The sequence below is a fragment of the Melospiza georgiana genome, chromosome 4 (genome assembly GCF_028018845.1).
Source record: "Melospiza georgiana isolate bMelGeo1 chromosome 4, bMelGeo1.pri, whole genome shotgun sequence".
Taxonomy (NCBI): Eukaryota; Metazoa; Chordata; class Aves; order Passeriformes; family Passerellidae; genus Melospiza; species Melospiza georgiana.
The window spans coordinates 42,703,396-42,728,075 of NC_080433.1; the positions used below are offsets into that span (position 1 = coordinate 42,703,396).

At 40.9% G+C, this 24,680-nt stretch overlaps 1 protein-coding gene across 4 annotated transcripts in view; it reads right to left on the reverse strand.

Moving 5' to 3' along the window:
- Positions 1-20,008: 20,008 nt before the first annotated feature.
- Positions 20,009-24,680, reverse strand: part of SYT1 (synaptotagmin 1) — a 333,690-nt gene continuing 329,018 nt past the window's right edge. For all 4 annotated transcript variants that reach the window (XM_058022090.1, XM_058022088.1, XM_058022086.1 and 1 more), the window contains one exon: positions 20,009-23,122. In XM_058022090.1, the coding sequence (XP_057878073.1) occupies positions 22,916-23,122 (207 nt within the window). In that variant the 3' untranslated portion in view covers positions 20,009-22,915. The remainder of the gene's footprint in view (positions 23,123-24,680) is intronic.

Genomic DNA, 24,680 nt, shown 5'->3' on the forward strand with positions numbered 1-24,680 from the left:
TTCATGCTTTCTGGAGTACCAAAAAGATTCACTTAAAAAGTGGCAGCAGCAGAAATGAGCACTCAATCTCCTCTTAGTCTTTTAAGGTGGGAACTGAACCCATAAAACAATATTTATGGGTTGTCCTTGATTAAATGACCTGAAGATATTTAGGTATTGCAGGCTCATTAAATGAGCTGTTGTGTAATCTGCAACAAAGTAGCATTAAATGTTGTCCTTTCTTTGTATCAGTATTTTTTAAGAACACTAACATAATTTAAAAGAAAGACCGTGTTTTTCTGTTTCAAAAGGTTATATTTTAGAAATGTGCAGGTTGATAATTGGCATCTTGATATACTCTCCATCCTGGAAATCAGGTTTTGTGGGCAGGTAGTGAAAATGAAATCTTTGTTTTTCTCTCTCAGAAATGTTAATCTCTGCTTTTGCCTGAAGGCTCATTATAACAATGATGCAGTTTAGAGAGTTGAAAATTTTGATTGCAACAGTGTATGTGTGTTTACAGCCAGCTACCAAATATATTTAATGGGTGGGGACAATAAAACTGCTGAAGCTTTGCAAGTTGAGACTCTCTTGAAATAACTCCCATATTTCTCTGTGAAGCAATTACAGAGAAACTGCTAGTTGTTCCCAGCTGAATCATTCTTTCTTCTTATTTAATTGCTTCAGCTCACTATGGTTTGTAGTAAAATATCACGTAAACCCTCCTGTAACTGTGTTGCTTTGGCTTTGTTTGGGAAGTGACATTTAAAAAAGTGGTCACTTTCAATTTTCACTCTCCAGATTCTAGGATTTATAAGGCTATATATTTATTTAAAGCAGGGAGAAAATGAGAAAATGTGTGGGTTGAGACTATGCAGGATTAAATATTAGGGAGAGGATATCTTTGTGTAAGGATGAAGAAAATCTAGTTTCCTCCAGCCTTTTTTCCGCCCAATTTTCAACAAGAAAAAGATGACAAACTGGATATTTATAGAGATGTAGAAGTGGTTCCAGTTATCACTGCAGTACAGTTAAGTGTTTTTATGAGAAAAATGTAATGTCCAGCTTCTAATTTGCTCACCTTTGCATAGACACTGAAAAAGGAGAAGAATGTGACTTTCTACCCTTGAAGAAATGCAAACGACCATCTTTACCCAGGGCTTTGACCATATCTTTCCTAGACAATGCTAGGCTATAGATGAGTGGTCAGAAATGTTAGACATTGATTTTCAAATACAGTGTCATTTGTAGTAGGCTATGGTAATGTTGATTAGTGTGGTTAATGTTTTGGGGGATGGCTAGCTCTAAGCATTTAGATCTCAACAGAAGCATAACAGAGCTGGTTCTCAGGGTAAGATGGGAACCACTTCCTAAAGTGCCAGGACTGTGTGAAGGAATTCTGATTTCCCTGTATCTGAGAGCCCTCCTGCTGCATTTGCAGATTTAAATATAGAAAATTCTTCCTTAACTGCCGCTGAGAGATTTATGAAAAAGAAACACTCCCCCCCAACAAAATACTCCCTATTTTTGTAGTGTGCCAGATAGGTGTATGCAAGTTTTGTGGAACAAGATAATTTTAAAAGTCTTTTAAAAGCACGTTGAATATCATGTTACTGAGTGAAGTAATTTAGTGCATCTTAATGTAATTCACTTTGCCTGTCAAAAATGGTGATGCTTTTATGAATTTTTTTAAAAAAGCTTAGAATCAGAGGAAGGTTACTCTTCTGGGTGCACTGGGTTGTAAAAGTCCAGAACTGGATATGGATCTCAAGAAAGGTGCTTCTTGTTTTGATTGAAGTGGCTGGTGCAGCTCTGCAAGCATGCTCTTCATTCAGCTCCCTTTTATGCAGCTGTCAGCAGTCTTCACTGAGAAACTCTATGTAGGAATCACATCCTTTTTACTTGGCACCCTATCCACTGAGTTCACCTGCTTTCAGAATCCTGCAAATATTATAGCTGAGGCAGATGAGAGCAGGAAGAGTTGCTCTGGCTTCCTTCTGTGGGAGTGTATTCCAATATTTGGAAGCTACTCCTGGTAGTAACTGCATGACTTGCTCTACTGGTAGAAGAAAGCAGATTGCTCTTTGGGGTTTTTAGTAAGAAGTGAGAATTTTCACTAATTCAAAGGCAGCAGTGACCAGCAGATGTCCACAGGGCAGCAGCCTCTGTGACACAGAGCCTTCCCACCTTCTGAATTTTGTTACAACGTCCACCCATAGGGTTGTAAATTGACCTTAGATGAGAGGTCAGAGTATTCAAAGTAGAAACTAAGTCCCATGTCCAAAAGATTTACTGAAATGGATGAATAAAGCTGTCGTCTTTGGTCTGTCTGTTCTGTGGGTAAGCAAAGATGCAGACCTTTCAAGGCATTTTACTTTGGTATTTTTGTCTGATCTATATGTAAATAAGGACTTGAAACTTTTCAAGTCTTTCATTTCATGACCTTTTTTCTTGAACACAATTGAAATGTATTTTATGACAGTTTAAACAAAGGCAAACATATCTCTTTTGGCTACTTGATGATTCTACAGTGGACGAATGCCATTGTCCTTTTTCTTGGTTTCATTTTCTTTAGTTATCTTTTGCTTTACTGATACCTCTTGAGATTTTTCAGTGCTTAAGCTGAAATGTAGTTCAGTTTACATTCTAAATCTAAGGAAGGTTATCCCATCAGATGATTATTTATCTTTGCAATTGGAGTGTTCTGTGTATTTTACTCATTTTTTAATACCATGGAGTCAAAAACACTTAACTGAAGGGTTCAGGAAATGCCTTTATCTATGCTGCCAAATACTTACTTTTTGAATCTATTAACAATCTTCTCTGGCCCTGTGAGGCAGTCAGAGCTGTGTGATTATGGAAAGTAAACAGCTGAAGTACCTATGCAGGGAGCAAGATTTAGAGGTAAGCACTTTGTTTGGTTTTTTCCTCTCTCAGGCCATGCACCAGATATATTCTGCTGTCCACCACGCTGCTGCAGCTAGACAGCTGAACCAACATATTTCAGGGCAGTATCATTAACTGTGCTGATACAAAGACCCACCGGACAGGATGAATCATCTTCCATTTATTTGCAAATTGGCAAATTGTCATGTTCTTTTTCTGCTCTTCCTCCATGAAACTTTTACCCATCTTTCCCAGTGCTCTTTTGCAGATAGCAGCGTGTGCAGATACTCGGAAGGAGGGAGGTTTTAAGGCCAGGTACCGAGCGATTTGTCAGCTGCCGCCTCGGGCGCCGCGGCGCTGAGGCACAGGATGCAGTGCGCTTGGGCGTTGGCACCGAGGAGAGTTTTCCTCCTTGTGAGCTGGCAAAGTGCCATATCTCCTCACCAAAGAGATGGAAACAAAACATACTTTTCCTCGTCATTATGCAAGAATTGAAATAATAAACTGGTTTGAGATCTTGGCAAGCATCGCTTTGGATTTTAATGGACTTTAATAATCTCTTAAGTAAAGTAATAATTAAATCACTTTTAATTAAATCGCTTCTCACTAACATGGCTCTAGGATCCCGGGACCAATCTGGAAAGCTGCAAGGCCAAGGAAGGCAAGCCTCTGCTTTGGCTTCAGTGTCATATGGGCAAACAGCTTCCACTAACTGTACTTCTGTGGAGTTTGACTTCATTGTGGGTCTGCTACAGTAGTTTTTGGTTGTGTGTCACAGCAAGAATTTTGGGTGTGTCACTGAGAGACGGGAACAAAGGTCAGGCTGGATGGCAGGTAGGGCTTGTGGCTGGTGAGTATGCCTGCAGGGAGGATATTTGTATGAGATGATGATATTTGGCTTGGGAGGGGAAGTGACAGTTCTTTGGTTGCAGTGTTGACATGGCAATACTTACCATGTTAGCTGGGCTTTGTTGATCCTGTGGAAAATGGTGTTTAAAAATAAGTCTTCATTCATTCATACTGATTCCTTTTTTTTTCCTTTTTTTTTCTTTTTTTTTTTTTTTTCCTTTTATTTCTTTAGTGCAATAAAGAGCAATAGCTTTGGGGTGCAGGGGAATTAGAAGGGGACAGAAGAAAGGTCAGACTGTAAAAGAACAGGACATTGCAAACAGGCTCTAAAGCAAAATGGTTACAGTAAGTCAAATATGAGAGGAGAGTGGCTGGAGTCCTCTTGCCAGCAGACAGGCTGTCCCAGCACTCAGCAAAATAATAGCAGTCAACCAGAAAGGCATCCAGTCAACTTGGAAAGGCATCCAGACTGTGGGCTGTGAAAGGTGAGAACTGGGGGGTTCTTCCTTCTCAGGCAGATAAGGTTTAAAAGCTACTGCTTTTTTCAGTTTTCAGTTGATAAAAAAAATCTGTATGCTGTTACCAAGCCTATATGATCCTTGGGAAATGTGACAAAAAAAGGCTTAAAATTTACTATATATTTTCAGATATATTTTGAACGTGTGTTTAGCACATGTAGTTTTACAGCTTGTCTCAGTGATATACAAAAATAAGGAAGTATCCACAAGCATTGAAAATGGCTCAGCAGAAGCAGTAGCAAATTCTGTGGAAGAGCTCTGAGCTCTGCTGGGCCTGTCCTTGAGTTGCTGTGTGGGTGAGTCTCTGGTACTGGCTGATAGCAAGGTTGGTTCAGTGAAGCTGCAAAAATAGGGGAGTTTGCAAGCTCTGCAAAAAACAGGAAGAATTTAAAAGTACACGATGAGATAGCAGAGTGGCTGTGGTGGGACTTTCTTCACTAAAGGAAAGGAATAATGTGACAGTGAGTAGTAAGGAGAGCACTGTGAGCTCTAGAGACCACTGTTACTAGCAGTAATAACCCATTCCTTTCACTCACAGCAAGGTAAGAATAAGAAACTAAAGAGTAGCACAGAATGAGCTAAGCAGGTATGATTTCTGTGCTCACTGTAAAAAAAACCCAAACCCTGAACACCTGGGCAGCATGTAGTCCTTTGGAAAAATCCTTTAAAAGGAAAGAAATGCCATTGTGTTACTCATAGTGCCAGGTGTGTTGAAGGAAACAGAGCTTACATTTTTGTTTCTGGTCTGGTGAAGAAGGATTTTGATTTTATTTAAGAGGGACTTTTTTTTTTTTCTCTAAGTGGGATAGATCTGCTGGTGTAAGTTTTCCCACAAAAACTCAGCTTGGGAATTTACTGTGTTTTCTAATTCATGTTCAAGAGAAGTAATGTTTTAGCTATCTTGATACAGTAAACACTTCTCATTCCTTCCCCTTTCAATTGGGATGAAAGGTAGGGAAAGGATTTGAAGTAATTACTTCTTAGAAGGGGAGAGGGAGATTTGGTGCTAAGACTGTGATTGCTAAGACTGATTTGCTAAGTCATTGTTAAGATTGTGATTTAATGGGTTTTGGTGTTACTGGAGTGCTGGATATTTTGGAAAACATGCCTGTACTTTGGATAGCTATTCTAGACTCTGTTTCTTTAATATATTCCTAAATTACTAATTAAAACCAGCTGCAGCATGAGATTAATTACCCTCCCTGTACTTTCCCTTGTCACCATGCAGTCCTCCTCTGAGAGCTGTAGGCCAGAAAGCCAGGAGGGGGGCAGTCTCACTACAGGCCAGTGCATTTTACAGGGGCAAAACCTAATTCCCAAGTTCCTTCACAAATGTAACCATGTTAAGGAGAAGATCTGTTCAGGATTGCGTAACAACTTCTGTAGCAATTAGAGAAAGCTACATGGAAAAACTACACTCGTAAAACATTTGTGTTTCTAGCTCATCTCTCTGTAAGGTTTTCTTTCATTTTCTGTTAATATAATACAGATAGAACTGTGCAATCCATTTTTTCTCTTCAGTAGATTTCTTTCTCATTTTCTCATTTGTTGTTTCCTTTTCTAAGTGAAATGAGTGGAGTCAGCTTGACAGAGCTAACCAGCTTTCTGAAGACCAGGGGCATGTGATTTGTGGCCTATATTTGGGAAACCACTGGTATTAAGTTGTTCATGAAATCTGCTTCAGCAGCATGATGACTAGAGGAGGATGTCAGCCCTCAGGAGGGACCAAGCTGGATGCTGTGCTAAGGAGTGGGAGAGAGAAACTCACTTGACCAATCTGCTTAAATCACTCAAAACTCTGGTTGAAACACTGATCGCCCTGAATTAATGATAGTGTCTTTCTGATAACTATTTGCCCTGCTTTCTGCCTTGATGCTGAGAAAGCAGGATCTTATCCAGTTTATTGCTAATTATGTATATTCTGCTAGATTATGTGAACAGGTGAGGGAAATTTCATTTTGAACCAGCATTTCTGTTTTCAGCAGCCTGGTTACTTGTTAGAGATATCTAGATCTCTCAGCCAAGATGTTCCAGGCAGCTGTTTCCTAGAGGCAGCTGCTCCTCACAGACCTTGCCTGTCCACTCTTCAAGGTGCAGCTTGGGGATGGGGCTGCTGGAACTCAGCCCTGCTGGAGACAGAAATTCACAGAATTCACAGAAATACTGCTGGGCAGCACACACTCCTAAATTCACAGTGAGTCTGAGATCAGAGAATTGTAGTGTGGGAAGCAGGCAGCCAGGGAATGAAATCAGAAGCCAGTTCAGCAATCCACTTTTTCAAAAGAGAGAAAATGAACCAGCTGAGAGCTTTCTGAGAGAGTCAAAAGCAGAGGCCAAGGCAAAGAAAGGGAAGAAAACTTGATGCCAAGCTGCTGCCTGGCCCTGTGATCCCAAGCTTGCTTCCTCTCCAGGGACACACCTAAATGGAGTTGGTGGAGTGAAAAGCCTTGTCCCAAAGTGAGGGAAAAGGGACCCAATGGAAGAGCCTTGTGACTGCCTGTGGTACAAGGTGAGGTGCCTGGGAGCTGTGTACTGAGTGTAAAGGCCTTCCCTACCTTAAAATGGGAGGAGACCAAGGCACCTGCTGAGCTCCAGGTGTCCATGTCCAGCTCTATTTGTAGGGAAGGTTTCTATTTGCGTTCTTCTGAAATGGGAATGAAAGACTTCTTTGGCTGGGGTGCAGGTCATTTCACAAGGCCAGAAGAGGCCAAAACCTCTTGGATGAAATTTCATAGGTGGCAACACTAGGTGTTGGAAACTTACTTTTATGCATTTTACATATGTTGCAGTGTCTCTTGTAACTGCAGTTGACAATAATTTGTGTATCTCACCTGTATTTTTGCAATCATAAGAGCTACTCTTGCTTTTACATGCAATACGCAGAAGTATTAGAGCTATGGAAAAATGGGAAAAAATAGTGAGACAAAAACAACCACCAAAACCCCCCAAACCTAAAGGAACCTTCATTTAAAGATTGCAGACTGCTTTTTAATTGAGGCACTCGTGAGTTTCCCTCAGAAGGAAGAGGTGGGACTTGCCTTGTTTTGCCCAGATGATGACTCACATGCCAGTTTAATTCAAAGGGGAATAAAAACTAATTGTCTGTCTTTCCTCCTATACAGAGCACTTTAATGTAACCTGATTTATCAGAGTATATTTCATAAAATGAAGTTGAACAGTTCCACCTAGTCTTTAGAGGCAGAATCTGAAGGTGTGCAAGGACACAAAGTGCTGCTCTCCCAGCTTCCAAGTTCCACAGGAGCCAGAGTTTGGTTGAAGTCATGTCTCTTGACTGATCTGTTTATTGCCTCCCATTTTCAGCATTCTTCCCTTGACCTGCAGTATTAGTTTATGAACTCCATTACAAATTCCAGTACTGCAGGTCAGTAGGTGGTGTAGAGATTTTAAGTAATTCCAGGCTGGTTTGGAGTGGGGGTAGATAGGGATGTGTACTGAATCAGACTCAAGTTACATGTGGTTTATCTTGATTTTACTCCATTGAAGTAAACCAAATAAGAGGAAAATATCCTAATAATTGTAATTGTAATCAACTTCTCTGAGGTATGGAGAGTCGGTGCTGAAGTCATGATTACAGGAAACTAAAACATTTTTGAAATTGCAGTTTTGGAGCTGAATCTGTTCTTGACCTTTACATGAACAGTAATTTCCAGGATAATTGAATTAGTATGTATTTATAAATAATTTTCATAACTCATTGCTAAACAGTACCTGTGAACTGTGAGGGCTGTGAACATTTTAAACACAGTCCTTTTTTACTGCAAATTACTGCTGCAGGTAGAGGTCTTCAGATCTATATTCATAAAGAGCAGGTGAACCAAAAATTGACTCCCCCACACCCTGCCTTTTGCTGATGGCTGGGGCAGCAACTATTTTTTTTTTTTTTTGTGTGTGTGTGTGGTGAGGGACATAAAAGGACAGTCTCTTCATTTGAAATCCCAACTGTTCTGTCCCTTGGTTTTATGTGAACTTGAAGCATTTGTGAATTACCAGCTAGAAGCGAAGAAAGTCCATCTCATAGGGGGCTAAACCTGCTGTTTCTCCAGGACCAATTATAATGTAAAATTACAAAAAAAAAAAAAAAAAAAAAAAAAAGTGAATTTCCATCTGGAAAGTTGACATCAGAGTGTTGTTACTGCTCCATTTTCCACCCCAGTAGTCAGGGAAGATTATGGATGTGTATAAGGAAATAGAAAACGAGTCATAAAAATCTATTGGAGTTGTGATCTTTTGTAGCAAGGGCAAAAGCCAAAGAGTAGATAAACACTGTAATCTTAAATTGTAGGTCTACAATAGACTGAACTTAGTTGTCTTCTTGGTAAGCAATATCTTCTCTTGGGCATCTTGATGGGAATCTGCTGACATAAAAACCGCAGCACTCAAACACATTTTGCTCCATGTTTCTTGGATTCTAATGTATTGCATTAAAACCTTTTCAGTCATTATGGAGCTTTTAATACCTAGCACACGAACTCCAGCTCCAAGACATTGCTGGAGCACGTACCAGGCAGATACCAGGCTTGATCCCAGAGGTGTGGGTGGGCTTGTGTGAGCATGCATGGGTATAATAAACATTCAGGTCTCAGTGAGGACACTGATTCTTTTTAAGTAGTAAAATAACTACTATTAGTAGAGAGAAACTTTTTTTTTTTACTTTTAATTTTGAGATACAACAACAGCAGAAACTCTGCTTTCTTTTTCTCCCAAACTTTCATTTTCCTTAAGCATGAGCAATGGCAGGGTGCTGGCGGTGACCCCTCTGCCCCTGCAGTGCTTTTCGCACGGGTGTTTATTTCTGTGGGTTTGGCTTCCCCGGGCACCGTCCCTGCTGCTCCCTCCCGGGCCCTCGCCCGCGGTCCGTGGCTGACATCTCCCGGTGCCATCTCCACACTGCACGGCAAGGAATGGCGAGCGTTCATTTTAGGGCCCTAGCCCGTGAAATCGTCATCCTAAAGTTTGTTTCATAACCCTCAGAATCACTGCCGTCATGTTCTGCTTCGTCACTTTATTTACATGTGCAAAGTCTCGCTCAAATTCTGTATTTGCAGTTATTCCTCTGGGCTTCCTTTGCAGAATTCTTGAGTTTGATGACAAAAAAAAAAAAAAAAAAAAAAGAAAAGGGGAGGGGGTTAGGGTTTGGGTTAGGGTTTTAAAATAAGTATCAAATAGATAAGATGCATTTTAACTATATTGCAAAATCAATGAATTTTTAAATGCATTTGGCCTCCAACCCTCAGCTTTGGGATTGCTGTCATATAACAGCAAGGCCTCGTAACAGCACAGGCTTTAGATTCTCATAAATATAATTTCCTTCAGTAAAGCTTAAAGCAATGTTTTTTGGATGCTAGACCAGTGCCTCTGCAATTTCTCATGGATTTACCGAGCTTCTATGCATATATACACAAAGCAGTGGGAAGATAGGTATGTGTTTTAAATTAAAGGAAGCTGATGGTTTTGTTTACAGGAATTACATTCTAGTCCTTCATCTCCATTCCTCTCTGCATTACTTACATTCAGAAACACAGACTGTTTACATGGTCTGCTTCCCTGACATTCCACTAAAATCTGGATAGAAGTTAATTTTCCCAAAGAGGTCTGCATGGGAAACCCCCCAGATGAATGGTCTGTGGGGAGAGCTGGTGGGAATTTAAAGACTGAGACTGCCAGCATTAGAATGCGTTGTTTGGCAGCAGTACTGAAACAAGGGCTCTTGCTCATGCTCCAGATGTCTGCTTGCTTCTCAATGTGCTTGAGGATGTGGTGTCCTTGGTCTGGGACATGCCAGAGCCACTTACTAGCTGTGTTTGCTCCTTGAATTTGTTCAAAGTAAACAAAACCTTCTAGAACACTTTTCCTCCCAGCTCTGACTCCTTGAGCCGGCAGTCCCAAGCAGAGCCCTGTGTGGGTTCCTGTTTCCAGCAGCGCCCCTGCTGTCCTGCAGCCCAAGGAAGCTTCAGGGCTGCTGGCACTGTCCTGCAAGAGCTCTCCCAAGATTTTGAGTGAGGTATCCAGCCTCATTCTTTGGACCACCATTAATTTTTGAGTGCTCTCCCTCCCTGCACGTGTTGGCCTGAAGGGACAGAGCTGCCTGGTGTCCATCCCTTGGTGTTACACGTGGGCTTCAGAGCTCCATATGCAGCACAAGTTGAAGTATCCTTCCAGCCACTTTCCATATCAACAGTCTTTTTACTTGTTTTTTTTTTACTATTTGCCTTCCTGAAGGTTTTCAAATGCCTTGTGAAGATAATTCAGAACTCACCTATCTTCTGCTCCTTGCAGAAATCTGAGGCTTTCTCTTCAGAAGATCTTCCTGAAATTAAACTGATTACTGAGACAACAGAGTTGTGGTGAGCATTTCAAATAATCTTGTCTGTTTTCACTTTTTTGTGCTGGGTTTGAGTACAACCTACAAAGCATTAAAAGCATTGGCTCTCAAATCCAAAGCTGAGATAATGCCCTCACCTTCTAAAAGGATAATCCATCTCCTCTCTCTTTCTGTAACTAAGATGTGGTTTTGATCTGATTGATGTGACCAGCACTTAGCAAGGCTTTACAGCTCTTGCCACAGTCTGACATGACATGAACTTGAAATTAAGAGAGCATGCTGTGCTGAAGGGCAGAATGGGGCCAGCACTGAGAGGGTTCCTAAAGCCCTGCACAGTCAGTTCAGAGCTAAGTGCCAGCAATGCTTTGTCCTGTGCAGGGCCAGCTTGTCAGGGGGCAGCTCTGAGTGGTTTGGAGAGATTTCTTTTGGAACTGGCATTAAGCTGAGGTGCCCACTTAGAGGTCTCCAGTGATGCCTGAATGTCAGTGTAGGCACTGGAGCTCATTTAGAGAATTATGCTGCTCCCTAATGCACAAACCTGCTGCCTTGTGCATGGAATTGTTTAATTGATCAGATTTTTGCTGTGTATACTTGGAATTAAGCAGCAGCTATGCTTACACATGTATGTGGATACCTATAGTCAGATGTCTCAAGCTAAATCCTCACCCTCACTAGAAAGTGATCCAGAAGTACCAGCATTTTCTAAAGGAAGTCTATTGCAAATTGCCTTCCTGGACAGGTCATTTTAGTTCATTGCATCAATAGGTAGCCCTGTCAGAAATCCAGTCCTCTTCCTTTGTATGTAAAACAGATTTTTAAAACAGTTTGTAAATATAATTGAAGTATTCTTATTAATTATTTAATACCTTTGAAAACACTCATAGCTGTAGTCCCTGGACACTTGGATCCATGTCGGGTCAGCTCCAGCATGAACTGTAGAACTGGAGAATTTCCTGGGAGTTGTAATCCATTAATTTCTCTTAAACTACTCAGCACTATCCTGAGCAGATTGAAAAATATTCCAATTTCCTTATGAAAGATAAATCTGTGGTCAGGCAGTTTCCATGACTGCATATGTAGATATACAGCAAATAAATTTATCTTCAGTTTTTTGCATGCTGTGTTATACAGTTTTTTGTCTATTTACTACTGGGTAGGAGGAAGAAATACAGCAAGTTGTTGATTTGAGTGACTGCTGAGATGAGTATTAGTCCTCCCTAATGGTTACTGGCTGGTTCTGAAGACCATGTGTTGTATACACCTGCCAGGTTCAGAAGCTGTGCCCAGCCCCACAGCTAACACACCTCTGCTTTCCTCATCTTCCACAAAGTGGAGCTACTGCTGCACTAAGAGAAGGGAAGGTGGAAAAACAATTTAAGCACAAGGAAATAATACTCTGCAGTGAAAAAATAAAGATGAAGCTTGACAGCTGAAAGTGAAGGAGAGATAATTCATCAATCTAGCTTTGCAATGCTCTAGATCCAGGAATCATAGAGGCTTCTCATCTTAATCCATCTTGAGTGAGCAATGGAGTGTGTGTATGGCTTGTACATGGCACACCCTGCTTTACCGTGGCACAATCCTTACTGGGATGTGTTTCTTGTGGGAGACAGTGGTTGGTTTTCAAAACCCTGGTTTCATTTACGGGTAGAAACGTGTGGTGGCATGTACCACACCACTGAGTGGTGGTGACTAGTTTTTACTGTGACCAGCCCCAAGATACTGTGCAAGCAGCTTGGTGAAATCTCTAGAAACTCCTCACTGATGCTTTACAGCTGAGTGAGAAGGTCCAGATATTCTTGAGGCTTGAGCTGTGTCAGGACCAAGACTCTAATCACTGCTGCAGCCTGTGTGGCCCTGTGTGACCTGAGGTCAGGTACGTGGCATGGAGTTGCTGCCTGCAGAAGTATAATAATGTTTACCACCTCATTACCAAAATAATTGTTCAGATGTGATGGGCAAGGTTTATACAACACATTGAAAATAATTAGGAAACGAATAGCCTTGTTAAGATAGAACTCTGCTACATATTATCTACAAAACTGTTTTCCTCAAATGATCAAAGAGCAAAAGATTTTCGTTTCCTACTTCCATGGAACAGAGGGAGCAGACACATAAGTTAGATTGGATTCCCTGAAAAAAAGCCAATGAGAAGTAAAACCTGATCATCACAATGTAGCATTCTGCCAGTCAGGCCATTAAGTACTTAATTAGCTTCTAAGCACACAAGAAGTTCAATTAACTAGGACAGTAAACCTGACCAAAAACCAGCTGTAGTTGTGGTCGGAATCAGAGAAGATTTTGAAAATGCAGCTGTGGACTGTAAAGCCAAAGAGACAGCACATCCAACCATGGGATACAGACAAAGGCAGTGTTTCTCCCAGTTTTTATTGACAAACACAGCAAAGAAGATGAATTTGCCATCTTTGCATGAACTGATACTCACTGAGGAAGGTGAGAAGCTTGAGGGGTGAGAGATAGTGGCTGATGGAATTCTGGGACTGATAAGATTAATCAAAGAATAGTTTGGGTTGGATAATCTTTAAAGGTCATCTAATCTGACTGCTCTGCAATGAGGGCATGGGGTCCAACCTGACCTTGAATGTTCCCAGGGATGGGGGATCTACCATCTCCCTGGACAACCTGTTCCAGTGTTTCACCACCCTCATTGTAAAAAATTTTCTTCCTTGTATCTAGTCTGAATCGATCCTCTTCCAGTTTACTCTGTCCTATTGCAGCAGGCCCTGCTAATGTCTGTTCTCATCTTTCTTGTAAGTCCCTTAAGTATTAAAAAGTCACAATTAGGTCACCCCATAGTATTATTTTTTCCAGGCTGAACAATCCCAATCCTCTCAGCCTTTGCTCATAGGACAGGTTATTCATCCTTCTAATCATCTTGATGGCCTTCTTTGGACTCACTCCAACAGCTCCATGTCCCTCCTGTGCTGGAGGCCAGAGCTGGAGGCAGCCCTGCAGGTGGGGTCCCACCACAGCAGCAGAACCCCCTCCCCACCTGCTGGCCACGCTGCTTGGGGGGCAGCCCAGGACACAGCTGGCTGTCAGGGCTGTGAGTGCCCATGGCCAGCTCAGGTCCAGATTCTCATCCATCACTGTCCCCAGTTCCTTCTCAGCAGGGCTGCTCTCAATCCCTCCATCCCTCAGCTTTTACTGGGGGTTGCCCAACTCAGGTGCAGCCCCTTGGCCCTGTTGAACCTCATGAGGGGCCCATGGGCTGATTTCTCCAGCTCCAATCCCTCAGCTGTGTCAGCTGCCCCACTCAGCTTGGTGTTCTCTGCAAAGCTGCTGAGGGTGCACTCAGTCCCACAGCCTTTGTCACTGATGGAGACACTAACCTGTGCTGGTCCCAGTGCAGAGCCCTGAGGGACAGCCCCTGTCACTGACCTCCATTGGGATACTGAGCTGCTGACCACCACCCTCGGGATGTGACATCCAACCAATTCCTCATCCACCTAACAGACAATTCATCAGTCTGTCTCTCTTCAATTTAGAGAGAAGGATGCCAGACATTCTTACAGTACAGATACTCTGGCTTCTTGCTGTTAAGTTTGCCAGCAAACTTCTGACCTCCATCCTTTGAATGCCTTTTAGACCAAGTGGGGAGGAAGGGGCTGATGCAAAGTCCAGTTCTGTACAAGCTGAAGTCAGCTGCTCCTCATCAGGACTTTCCTTTTTTCATCCTGTAAAGTTTGGTGAAGGGAAAGACCTGACTTTATGCTTTTGCTACACACGCTGTACTTTTTAAACATGGGAAAACTGCCTGCAAACTAAGGAAACAGCTCGCTGCTCCTTACAAAGTCCTTGGTTTCTCTTATGACACCTTGGGCCAAGTCTGGACAGTATTCTCCAGGCAATCTCTGGGAGCCAGGTGTTATGAGTCAGTGATTTTGTGGTATTATCCAGATCAGTAATTTCCAATGCAGGATTTTTTTCCCCTTTGATAAGTACCCTGTGGCTGTGTTACCAGACTTGTTGAATCATGTTGCATGACAAGGAAGAGACCACGTTGCTGCTAATAAGACCAAATTCACTCCATGGATAACTGTTTTAGATAATTAACAGGATAAAATGTTTTCATTATGTTCCAAGTACTTCAGATGAAAGGATACAATTCTTGCAGGATTTTGAAAATTACCTAGCTCTGCTAACTATGACACAGTAAGTGGCTGTAGTGCCTGTTCTACTATGTGGGAAACATATTGTTAATGAGATGAGCAGGGAAGGGCATTAATCTTCTCTTTTTTTGAATTTCTTTTTTTTCAAATTAAGGAGGAGTATAGCAATCTTTAAGGATATGAAGATCCAGCTGCTTTTGTGTAAGATGATTTGACTGATGATAATATATTTGTTTATCAAATTATGTCAGTGATAATTTCAGATTTGCAGTGTTAAAAGCTATGCATCTTTAAGGCCTTTGCTATGGCTTCAGAATTTAAATAGCTGGCATTTGCAGTGCAGTAATCCTCAGATGCCCAGATTGTGGACCAGAAGTGTGTGTGCTACAAACCCTAGGAAAAGTGAACAAGGCAACAGTGTGGGTATGAAAGAAAGAGGAATGTGGTGTATGCATTACATGTATGCCATGTAATGCACTCATCAAGGAATGGTTTATTACTGCTTACATGTGGAGGAGACCTAACCTGGAGTGCTGGGAATGCAGAGTGCCAGTTGCATACCTGTATTTAGCAGCTGCTAGTCAAGGAACACACTGTGAAATTGTGTGGGGATGTGAAGTATTATGTCATGAAGGAGCTCCTCATTTCTCCTTGAACATATCAAGAGTGTGAGAGGATTTATGGAGCTGTCACCCAGGAGATAATGAATGCACACACATACAAAAGAGTGAAGACATTATAAAAATGTTACCCAGGCTGGCAGGAGAATGAAGGAGTTGCCTGATAATGCTTTTAAGTTGCTTATTCTTTTAATGCATTTTAAAATCTACATAGCAGTGAAGTTGACTTCTGTGTCACCTGTATTTACATTCTGCCTAATGTTTGCTGTCTATTCTGTAGACATTAAAATGTAAATTTTTCTCTAAGATAACTGAGAGTGGGTAAGGGATAGTGATCTGAACAAAAGTTTGCTTCTCATGAGATGCCTTAAAAAGAGAATCTGAGTCAAACCAGCCTAAGCCAGGTCATGAGCAGGGGCAGTCCTCCTGGCATGTAATCAGAGAAGTATTAGTACTGCTAACTTCAAAACAGGCTGGGAGGAGACTGGTGAGACTCATGTGCAGCCTATACTGATTGTTCAGCTGCCCGAGATAAAATGCAGTGGGTTTCTCTTATGATGCCAGGCAGGGAGAGTGTTCTCCCTGTCTTAGGGAAAAGGTTACAGGAGGTTTTGTGAAGACACTTGAGATGATGAAAGTTGCTGGAAAGTGATGTGAAAGTCATGGTTGGAACTGATTTATAATTTCTGGTGCAGGGGAATAAAACAAAGCCCTTCTTTTCACCCAGTCCATCATATTTCTACTCTATTAAAAGTGCTACTACATTTCTTTGGAGGGCTGGTGTGACTGTCCATTGCTAATAAGTGGCAGAATATAATCAAGGAAAAAGTATACTCTACATGGCATAGGTACCCACGGTAGGTTTTATGCTGTGGGAAGTGAATCAAACACTGTAGCATCCTTGTAGTTTATATTCTGCAACAAGTATTAACTGGTTGCAAAGGCTTTGCAACTCAGTGTTTTTTCCTGTTCCTAAGAGATTGTGAGGAGTTGTTGCAGAGTAGTTGAATAAACTTTAGAAAGTTGGCTAGACAAAAGTGCAGCAAAGGAAGCATCAAGAACAATCAAGAAGGGAACAGCTTGTACTCAGCTGGATTAGTAAATACAACATAATAGCAAACGTGGGATCAGAAGTTCAAATACAAGAGATCTCGTGGCTCTATTGACAGAACAGTGACATGGGGAAAGACAAAAACATGTAAGACCTTGTGGACTGGGGCTATATGGCAAGAGAGAGATTTGTTCCCCTGGTCTGTAAGCAATTTCTTTTTCTTCCTGTATTTTTGCCAGTTTATTCCTCTGTGTTATCTGTACTTCAAAAAATGTCAATTGGAGAAGCGTGCCTGCTTTCTTGCTTGCTGTCGTTGCATTACTAATTACTGCAGATTTAATTATGGTCACGGTGCTCAAACCTTTCAGGCAGCTATTTGTTTGTATTAAATCCAGGGAGTGAGAGCATTAACCAATTCTCCTCATGACTGGGCTGGAGTGGAAAGCTAATTCTTTGTGGTAGGAAAAATGCTCTTTTCGGAAGCATGGAGCAAAGCAATGATAACATGAATCTTCTCAGGTTTTATTCTGGAGACTTGGAAGGCTCAAAGACAAGGCACTATGTGACTTAGGCAGGACTCATCTTTGCTCTGGTATGAATCTGTAGCTGCTTTTTCTGTAGTACAGCAGAACTCTGGATAGCTAGGATTTACTCACTAGCCCTACATTTCTTATTGCTGTTCACTTGTATTGTCTCCATAAACGTCTTTGTTTCCCTCAAGACTGGATCTTTTTAGATGTACTTTTCAGAATTTCTTTCTGCCAAGGACTCCTCTTAATTCTTTTTTATATCCTGTGTTTCAACTACAGACTTACCTGATTCAGCTGTGGCAGAAAACTTTTTACTCTACACCAGACCATACGATGGCTCTTAATGGGACAGCATTTTCCAGTTTTCCCACGGGTATTTTCCAAGGTTTAGTCTGACCTTTGAAAAGCACTTTGAGACACTTGCATGAAGGGTATGATGTCTCAGTGGCAGCAGTTCCAGTCTGAAGCCAGGAAGCATCCTGGCATCTGTACAAGTGCTGCACTGGGACACAGAGCATGTTCTGTCCGTGTGTGAAGTATGTCTACAAATAAACATATTCCAGATAACATACATGAAGGCTAAATATGGATATTAGGATTGTAATTTGAACATTCTTTGTGTACTCCCAGTTAATCAGAAGCTTTCATTACCTTCTTAGAGACTACTGAGAAGACAAATTGATTTTTCTGAAAATAACTCTTGTACAAAAAAAGAGGCTCTGTCTTCATTTGTCTCAGTGGCTTGATTAGCTCTCTTACCTTCTCATTTGAGATCTTTAGAGACATTTTTGCTACTACTGTTCAAAAATTGCTCCAAAATATTTGGGTCATCAGTAACATTTGAATGAAATGCCTGTTTTGGTACTTGATTCTCAATATATGAAATTAGAGATGGCCTCATAATTTAGATTTGTTCCAGCTGAAAAAATTTTACACTACAGGTAAATTTTGCCAACTCATTCATCTGTTTTCTAGATCACTAATAAATGTTCATGTGCAACAATGAACCTCTTTAGCACCTCACCCTTAATCATACACTATATTGCAATTTGACCATTTAATCTTCATTTAATCCATGAAAAGGACTCTATGAGTCACTCTGATTACTTAATTTCCTTGATAGCATTCCATTGGAGTTTTTACCCATGAATCAGTGTCAGATAATGGTGTATGGCTGAAGAAGACAAATATATCCTGAGCTCTATCTGGAAGTCTCCAATGACAGATCCATGTCATGGTTTTGGAACAAATTCTTGGTGCCAGTGGGCACTGCTGCTCCTTAGGAAAGCCATGAAACCCTCTAGGCAAAGGAACATGTTTGTAAACATAATGGATAAAAGAACTTCCCCTGGGCTCAAGGGGAATGCAAGCAAACTCAGGTCTGTGCAGGACTGTGGGATAATCTTGATTAGGAGTGCAGAGACTGTTTTGGCACTTCTGTGCATTGGCCTTTTGTTTATGAGGAAAACTGGTGTCAGCTCCATTTGGTGCTCTAACATCAGTGCATCATTGCCTACTGTGTGCTCTCTTTGTTGGAAGTAATCAGAGAGTGTACAAAGATCTGAAATTAAATGTGAGCTGTCAAACTGATGAGATTGGTTCTGTCAGAAGATGAAACTCTTCATTTGGTAAGGTTGGTGTATTATTTTTTTGCTAAATGGCTGTTCAAAATCTCAGCATGTTATCACACAGTGCATGCACAGGAAAAAAAACAAACTGTACTAGATGTACCCTCTACCTTCACCCCAGAAGCATGGAAGAGCTATCTTCACTTCCCCAATTTATTTGGCCTTTTTATAAGCTCCATGAAGGACATCTGGATCATCCCCTAGTTTGTAGAACTTTCTTTTTTATCTTGAATACAGCATAATCTTGACATACATCTCTTTGTATGGCTCATGTCAGTGACAAAGCTACACAGAGGTAGTGTTCTCTGTGCCAGTTTGTCATGTGCTTTTGGAACTACTTTTTGATGCAATATTAAAAGTATTCTCTGTACCGAAGATAAAGATTTGATGCATGTAAGGTAAAGGTTAAGAAGGCAGCTTAAAAATTTTGGTATTATATACAGAAAACTCCTTTTTTCATACTTTCTTCAATGCCTGGATGAGCAACAGTGCTTGAACGGATACTGAAAATTTGGGCTGGATGTACATTTGGTATGTTCATGTTCTGAAAAGCAGGTCACTGTGTAAAACTTAACTGGCAGCCTGGAGTGGAAATGTTAAAGCCTAAATAAATAAAACACGGCTGTTAGAGTAATCAAAAATAAACTGTTTTAATTTTTTGCTTTGCATAACTAACAGGCAATTAACTTTCATTGACTCATGATGTGAAAAGTGAAGGAGAGACAGATACTTTGCTTTGGTAACAGTCTGACAGTTGGGAAGAATGTTTTTCTTGACAGTTGATTAGGGGTTAAATGAGCTGAATAAAATTGGTAATTTTGCTGCTATCCCTGCTTAGTATAACAGCCATTATATGAAGTGTTTTTCCTTACATTAGTTGTAATGACTGACTTTTAAGTGATTACTCTGTTGAAAGAACTGGCTTTGATTGACAGAGATGTCTTCTTGGTATTCTCAAGAGCTGCAAAAATGGCCGGTGCAGATTGAACCTGCAATACCTTCTCCCTGCTGCCCCTTTCCCCCATAGTTTGAGCACTTATTTAATGATCTTTAGTCTACAAGAGGTTTAATTTTATGGTCATCTTAGAAGTAGCACTTGGATGTAGGTTAAAATATACCATCTCCTCTGAAGGAAAACTTCAACCACAGCTTTAGCACAATTGTCTGGAAGAATACTGATGTGCAGGCAACTGCTTGGGTCATGTTTTGATAGAGCATGATGGTTTTTGAGGCAAATAATCAGGCTCCTGGGTAAACAAGGTAATAGTGCTTCATCTGCAACAGAGGTGGAGAATTCATCTACTGTAGCGCTGCTGGCTGTGACTGTCTTACTGATGAAAGCAGCTTTTCACAGCCCCTCGAAACGTGCTGTGCTATTTCACTTGTGACACTTCAAAGTATGTGATTGTGTGAAAATCCTGGAGTGAATAGTCTTTTCAAAATTTTAGATCAAAAGAGAAATGCCAGAACATCAACAGGAAATAAAACATTTTTATTGAATATCTGTGTAATATGTATGTTATTTTAACGACAATTGGAAAACTCTACTGTGGGGAGTCACTACACAAAGTGAAACAAAATATAAACCACCTCATCAAAAATGAAGGTAAAACACGGCTAAAGTTGTCAGCTCGCGGGCCACGAGCAATATGGCAGGATAAAACACCCCAAACATTTCTACAAGATACAGAGAAAACCCACACAGAGAAACACTCAAGCAGGCAGTAAATATACACAAAGGCAACTAGGATCTTTCTACAGCATCAGATTCTAATACTTCACACAGCTTTGTCAGAAAGGTACATGTGGCTTCTTTGAGGATGAAAAATGTCATCTTGGTCACATGGCAGGTTCAGTCTCTGAGAATCATTGTACCTTACAAACCAGTTCTAGGGTGACGTTCAGTCTGGCAGTGTAGGAAGAGAAAGCATTAAGAATACCTTAACACAGTAAGTCAGTCCTGGCACTTTGAACCTGCAGCTATCCTGAATGAGTAACTGAAAGCTGGAGACCATGAAGCTCTTAGGCTGGAAAGCTGACTGTCTGTTTCTTCTCTTTGGTGGGGTTTGGTCCTTAAGGATAAGATTTTTAAATATTCCAGCTTGATGCTTTGCATGTATGTGCCTGTTTCTATCAGAAAATGTCTCGCTTGTGTTTTTTCTATGTTTCATGTAAAAAAGAAAGAAAATGGATCTTGCTATTCTCACTTTTGGAGGTGGGGAGAGATGCAGGCTTTTATTCTCCTCGCAGTACTTTGCTGCCGCTTTTACCCTCAAAGTACTGAAAAACAGGGATGCTTGGCCATCCCTGCACTGACCTCTGAGACCGTCACACCTCTCCCAGAGGCAGAGCCTTGAGAGAGGCTGTGGAATTCAGTTTGCAGCGCACAGTTCTCCGATTACATTCATCTTTGCTAGACACAGAAGACTGATAAGAACATTAATGGTTAACTCTCATGCCTCCCTCCAAAAGCAATAGCATTTCCACATTTCTAGGGTAATTTGCATTGCTGAAAATAACGAACTCTTCAAAAGCATTATAAATATATTCACAGCTTGGAAAGATAAGCGAGGGGCCTCCCAGGACGGTGCATGAGCTAGAGGTGATGCCCTGAATGCCTTGATGAGATGGTACAGCGGAGGTGCCATGCTGGGGAGCTGTGAGATGACTCTACGGGAAAGCAGCAGGGGCGAGGGCGCTTGGAAACGTAGAGTATTGCACAGGGCTCGACAAAATGCTGCGTGGTCAACCCATTCTCTAGAGCATCCTCGTCCCCTGCATAGCTCTCCAGTTCTACATTGGTCCGTAACAACTGGAACTGCTTGTGCTATGCGTTCCTTCGGCAGTGCAGTAGAAGGGAATGGCAGTATTATTACAATATCACTACGGAATAAATTGGTTGCTATCCACTGAGAAAACTACATTTCTAAGCACACACGGCAGTCACAGTGATACACAGAGCAGTCTTTCAAGACTCTTATGGAATGACTAATAGCTTCATAATAGTGCCATTTACTACATAATAACATTTAAAACATTTAAAAACTCCTCCTGAAACGAGCATCTAGTATACAGAAGAGGTTGCTTCAGTTTTCTAGAACTTGTTCTTTGTTTTCACTTTTTTTTAAAGGACAAATTAAAACTTAAGTATAAATAGTATATAAAAGGTCACTAGCTGTTCTCTTTTGGCTTACTTTGAAGTGCATTTAGAACTATGGCTAAATTTTGTCATCTTCTGATGGGATTACAATACTGTCTGTTTACCATGAAACTATTTTGTATAATAAACTCACACGGCTGTGTCTAAAAAATATTCTGCATTCCTTCTAATCTGAGTTAGTATCATAAAATATTTTGTTACAAAGTCTAATGTGCAAACTCATTATAATGTGAAATTGTGGATGGAATTCACAGTATGCAAATTTTGTATAAAGGTGATAATGGAGAGCTACTCTTGTTTTCATGGCAGCATTTTACTACTGCTGCATTTCCCTCTTCCCCCTCCCTGCACTTCTGCAGTGGTCTGTCTTCGTATGTTAGATGAAATTGTTGCCTCCTGTGGAACTGCTTCCTCAGCTTTGAATCTAAAGCCATTTCAGTCTGTTATGTGTTTGCTTTGGAATATATACAAAAAAATTATATCCTGGCTTCTGGCTACATCTCCATGAGGTTAGCCATGGAACTGCTCAGATCATGCTAAGTTGCCTGTGAAAGAAGTCTACCCAATTGGATTTGCCCCTCCAAGATTCACTGTGGACGTGAAGTGTGCTATTAGGATGGTCCAGTTGAAAGCTCAGATTTAAGTTGTCCTTTAAGATGTCAGTGTAACACTACTAGTGCCTTACAAGTTGGATTTTTTTTTTCTGGAATGCAGACGATACAATAGTTACCCTATAATATAGTATCAGCTCTCCTATATCTCAGTCAATTTACATAATTTAAAATAGAACATCTTATTAAAAACATCTAGATATACACAGATTAGGAAACGCTTACAACATACAAATACACAAACTAGAAATAAATTCTCAGCATACTGATGTATATATACAACTGTGTGATACAATAAATAATTTCTGTCATGCTCTATCTACACATCATATTGCTTAAAAGAAGAGTAGATCTGGTGCGGGCAGTGGTGAAATGAAGCGCCTTTGAAAGGCTCTCTACATTTAAATTTGTGCAAATTAAAATGGGAATTTTAAAGTACAACTGATCTGTGTCGGGAACACATGGCTGGAAATGAAAGGACCCATATTACTGAGGTATTTACAGATACTGGCTAAAGAGCACTATGTGGGCAAATGCAGAAAGGCTTCTTCGTCTTTTTCTTTTTCTTCTTCATAATTTAATTTAATTTAACTTAACTCAATTTAATTTACTTCTTGACTGCCAGCATGGCATCGACCTCCTCCTCGGGCTGTAGGGTGTGCCACTGCGCGATGGGCCGCCGGGGGTTGGCCAGCATGTCCGACCAGTGCCGCAGCTCCGCGCCGGTGCTGTTGTAGCCCACAAACACCTTCCCGATGGCATCGTTCTTGCCAATCTTGTCATAGTCCAAAACAGTCACAACAATTTGCACTTTCTGTAATGAGACACAGGAAGAGCAGTGAGCATGACTGGAAGGGAAGGTTGGCAGGGATGAATGTGGGCACAGCCAGCCATGGAGGAGTCATGAAGGGGAAAGTGTGTGACAGCTGGAGTAGATTCCCCTATGAGGGGAAAATTCAAAATTTTGGTTTTGCTTCTTGTGAGCCTTCCAAATAAAATCAGGTTTACCATCTCCCTGTTAGCTTGAAACTTGCCCCTTTACATTGAATAGATTAATATGGAAATTGAGGCTGATTGTTTTTCCTTTAACAGATTAACAACTTACAGGTGAGTTAATTCAAAAGTTGTGCAATTTTACACACTCTTATTTTTTAAGTAAATAAGTCAACAACTAAAGTTCAGAAATGGCTCTATGTTTGCAATGCTGTACTCCATTCTGTTAGCTGCTTTTCTACCTCTTAGCAACTCTTACCCATCCATCCAGTAGGCTAGTCAGGTATTTCCAGAAAAATTCAGAAGACAGCCCTTATGGTTACTATACACACACACACACACACACACACACACATGTGTGTGTTCTCATCTCTATGCACATGTGTGTGCACTTGTGCACATGTACAAGCATGTGTGTACACTGTGTACATTCTGTGTATTTACAGAGAAATCTAGGAAACAGGCTGGCTGCTCGAGGGAGCTGGAATGGATGTATAAACCCCTGGAGTCTCAGGGCTCTGACACTGGCACAGCCTACGACTGAGCTGATGCTGGAGTGCCACTTCTGTAGGAATGGTGACCTCTGGCAAACAGGGTTAAACAGGTCCCACATGGTCTGTGTGAGCCCATCTGTCACAGCTCAAAGACAATTTTCCATCCATTTGGGCTGGGGAACACTGGGAGGTGTTTGAGCCAGGCATTTATGTTCGGAGTTGTGTGCAGATGCACACAATTCCTTTCTTTCAGGTCTTTAATAATTGTCAGAAGAGCATAAACAGCTATTTCTTCAGTGGAGTGGTCTCCTGCAACACCACTTGAGACTTTCATTCTTATTTTACAAAACTGTAAACACTTGCCCTTATAGGGGTTTATTTTTAATGATGAGCATACAGTTCTTTTCCTGATTACAGTGTCAGCTTCCTGAATAGAAGGAAGAATGCCCTGAAACATATTTCCAGAAAAATCCTCTATTCTCTAGAATTAGGATTTTAAATTTAAAGCTTTAAATATATCTACAATCTGCATCTCTTACTAGAAGGATTAATTTCAGGGCTTGTAATAGGATTATCTTTTAGAAGTAGCAAGACCAGGGTCATGAGGTTTATTTTATAGAGTCCATTTCCTTACAGGATTATAACAGCTCACTGAGCCAGAGAAAGAGATGATTCCAGCAGGCACTTAAGTATTTATATAGTTGCTGATGACAAAAGTATACATCAAACTCAAGATTTTCCCTCCCCAGAGCACTCACGATAAAAGGCAATATTCTGAAGTATTTCTAGCTGCCAGAATTACATTTCAGTGTTGCTGTTTGCAATACACTCACTTCTAATGGTACCTCCCCAAATGAACACTTATGTTTTAGATTCATGGTACAT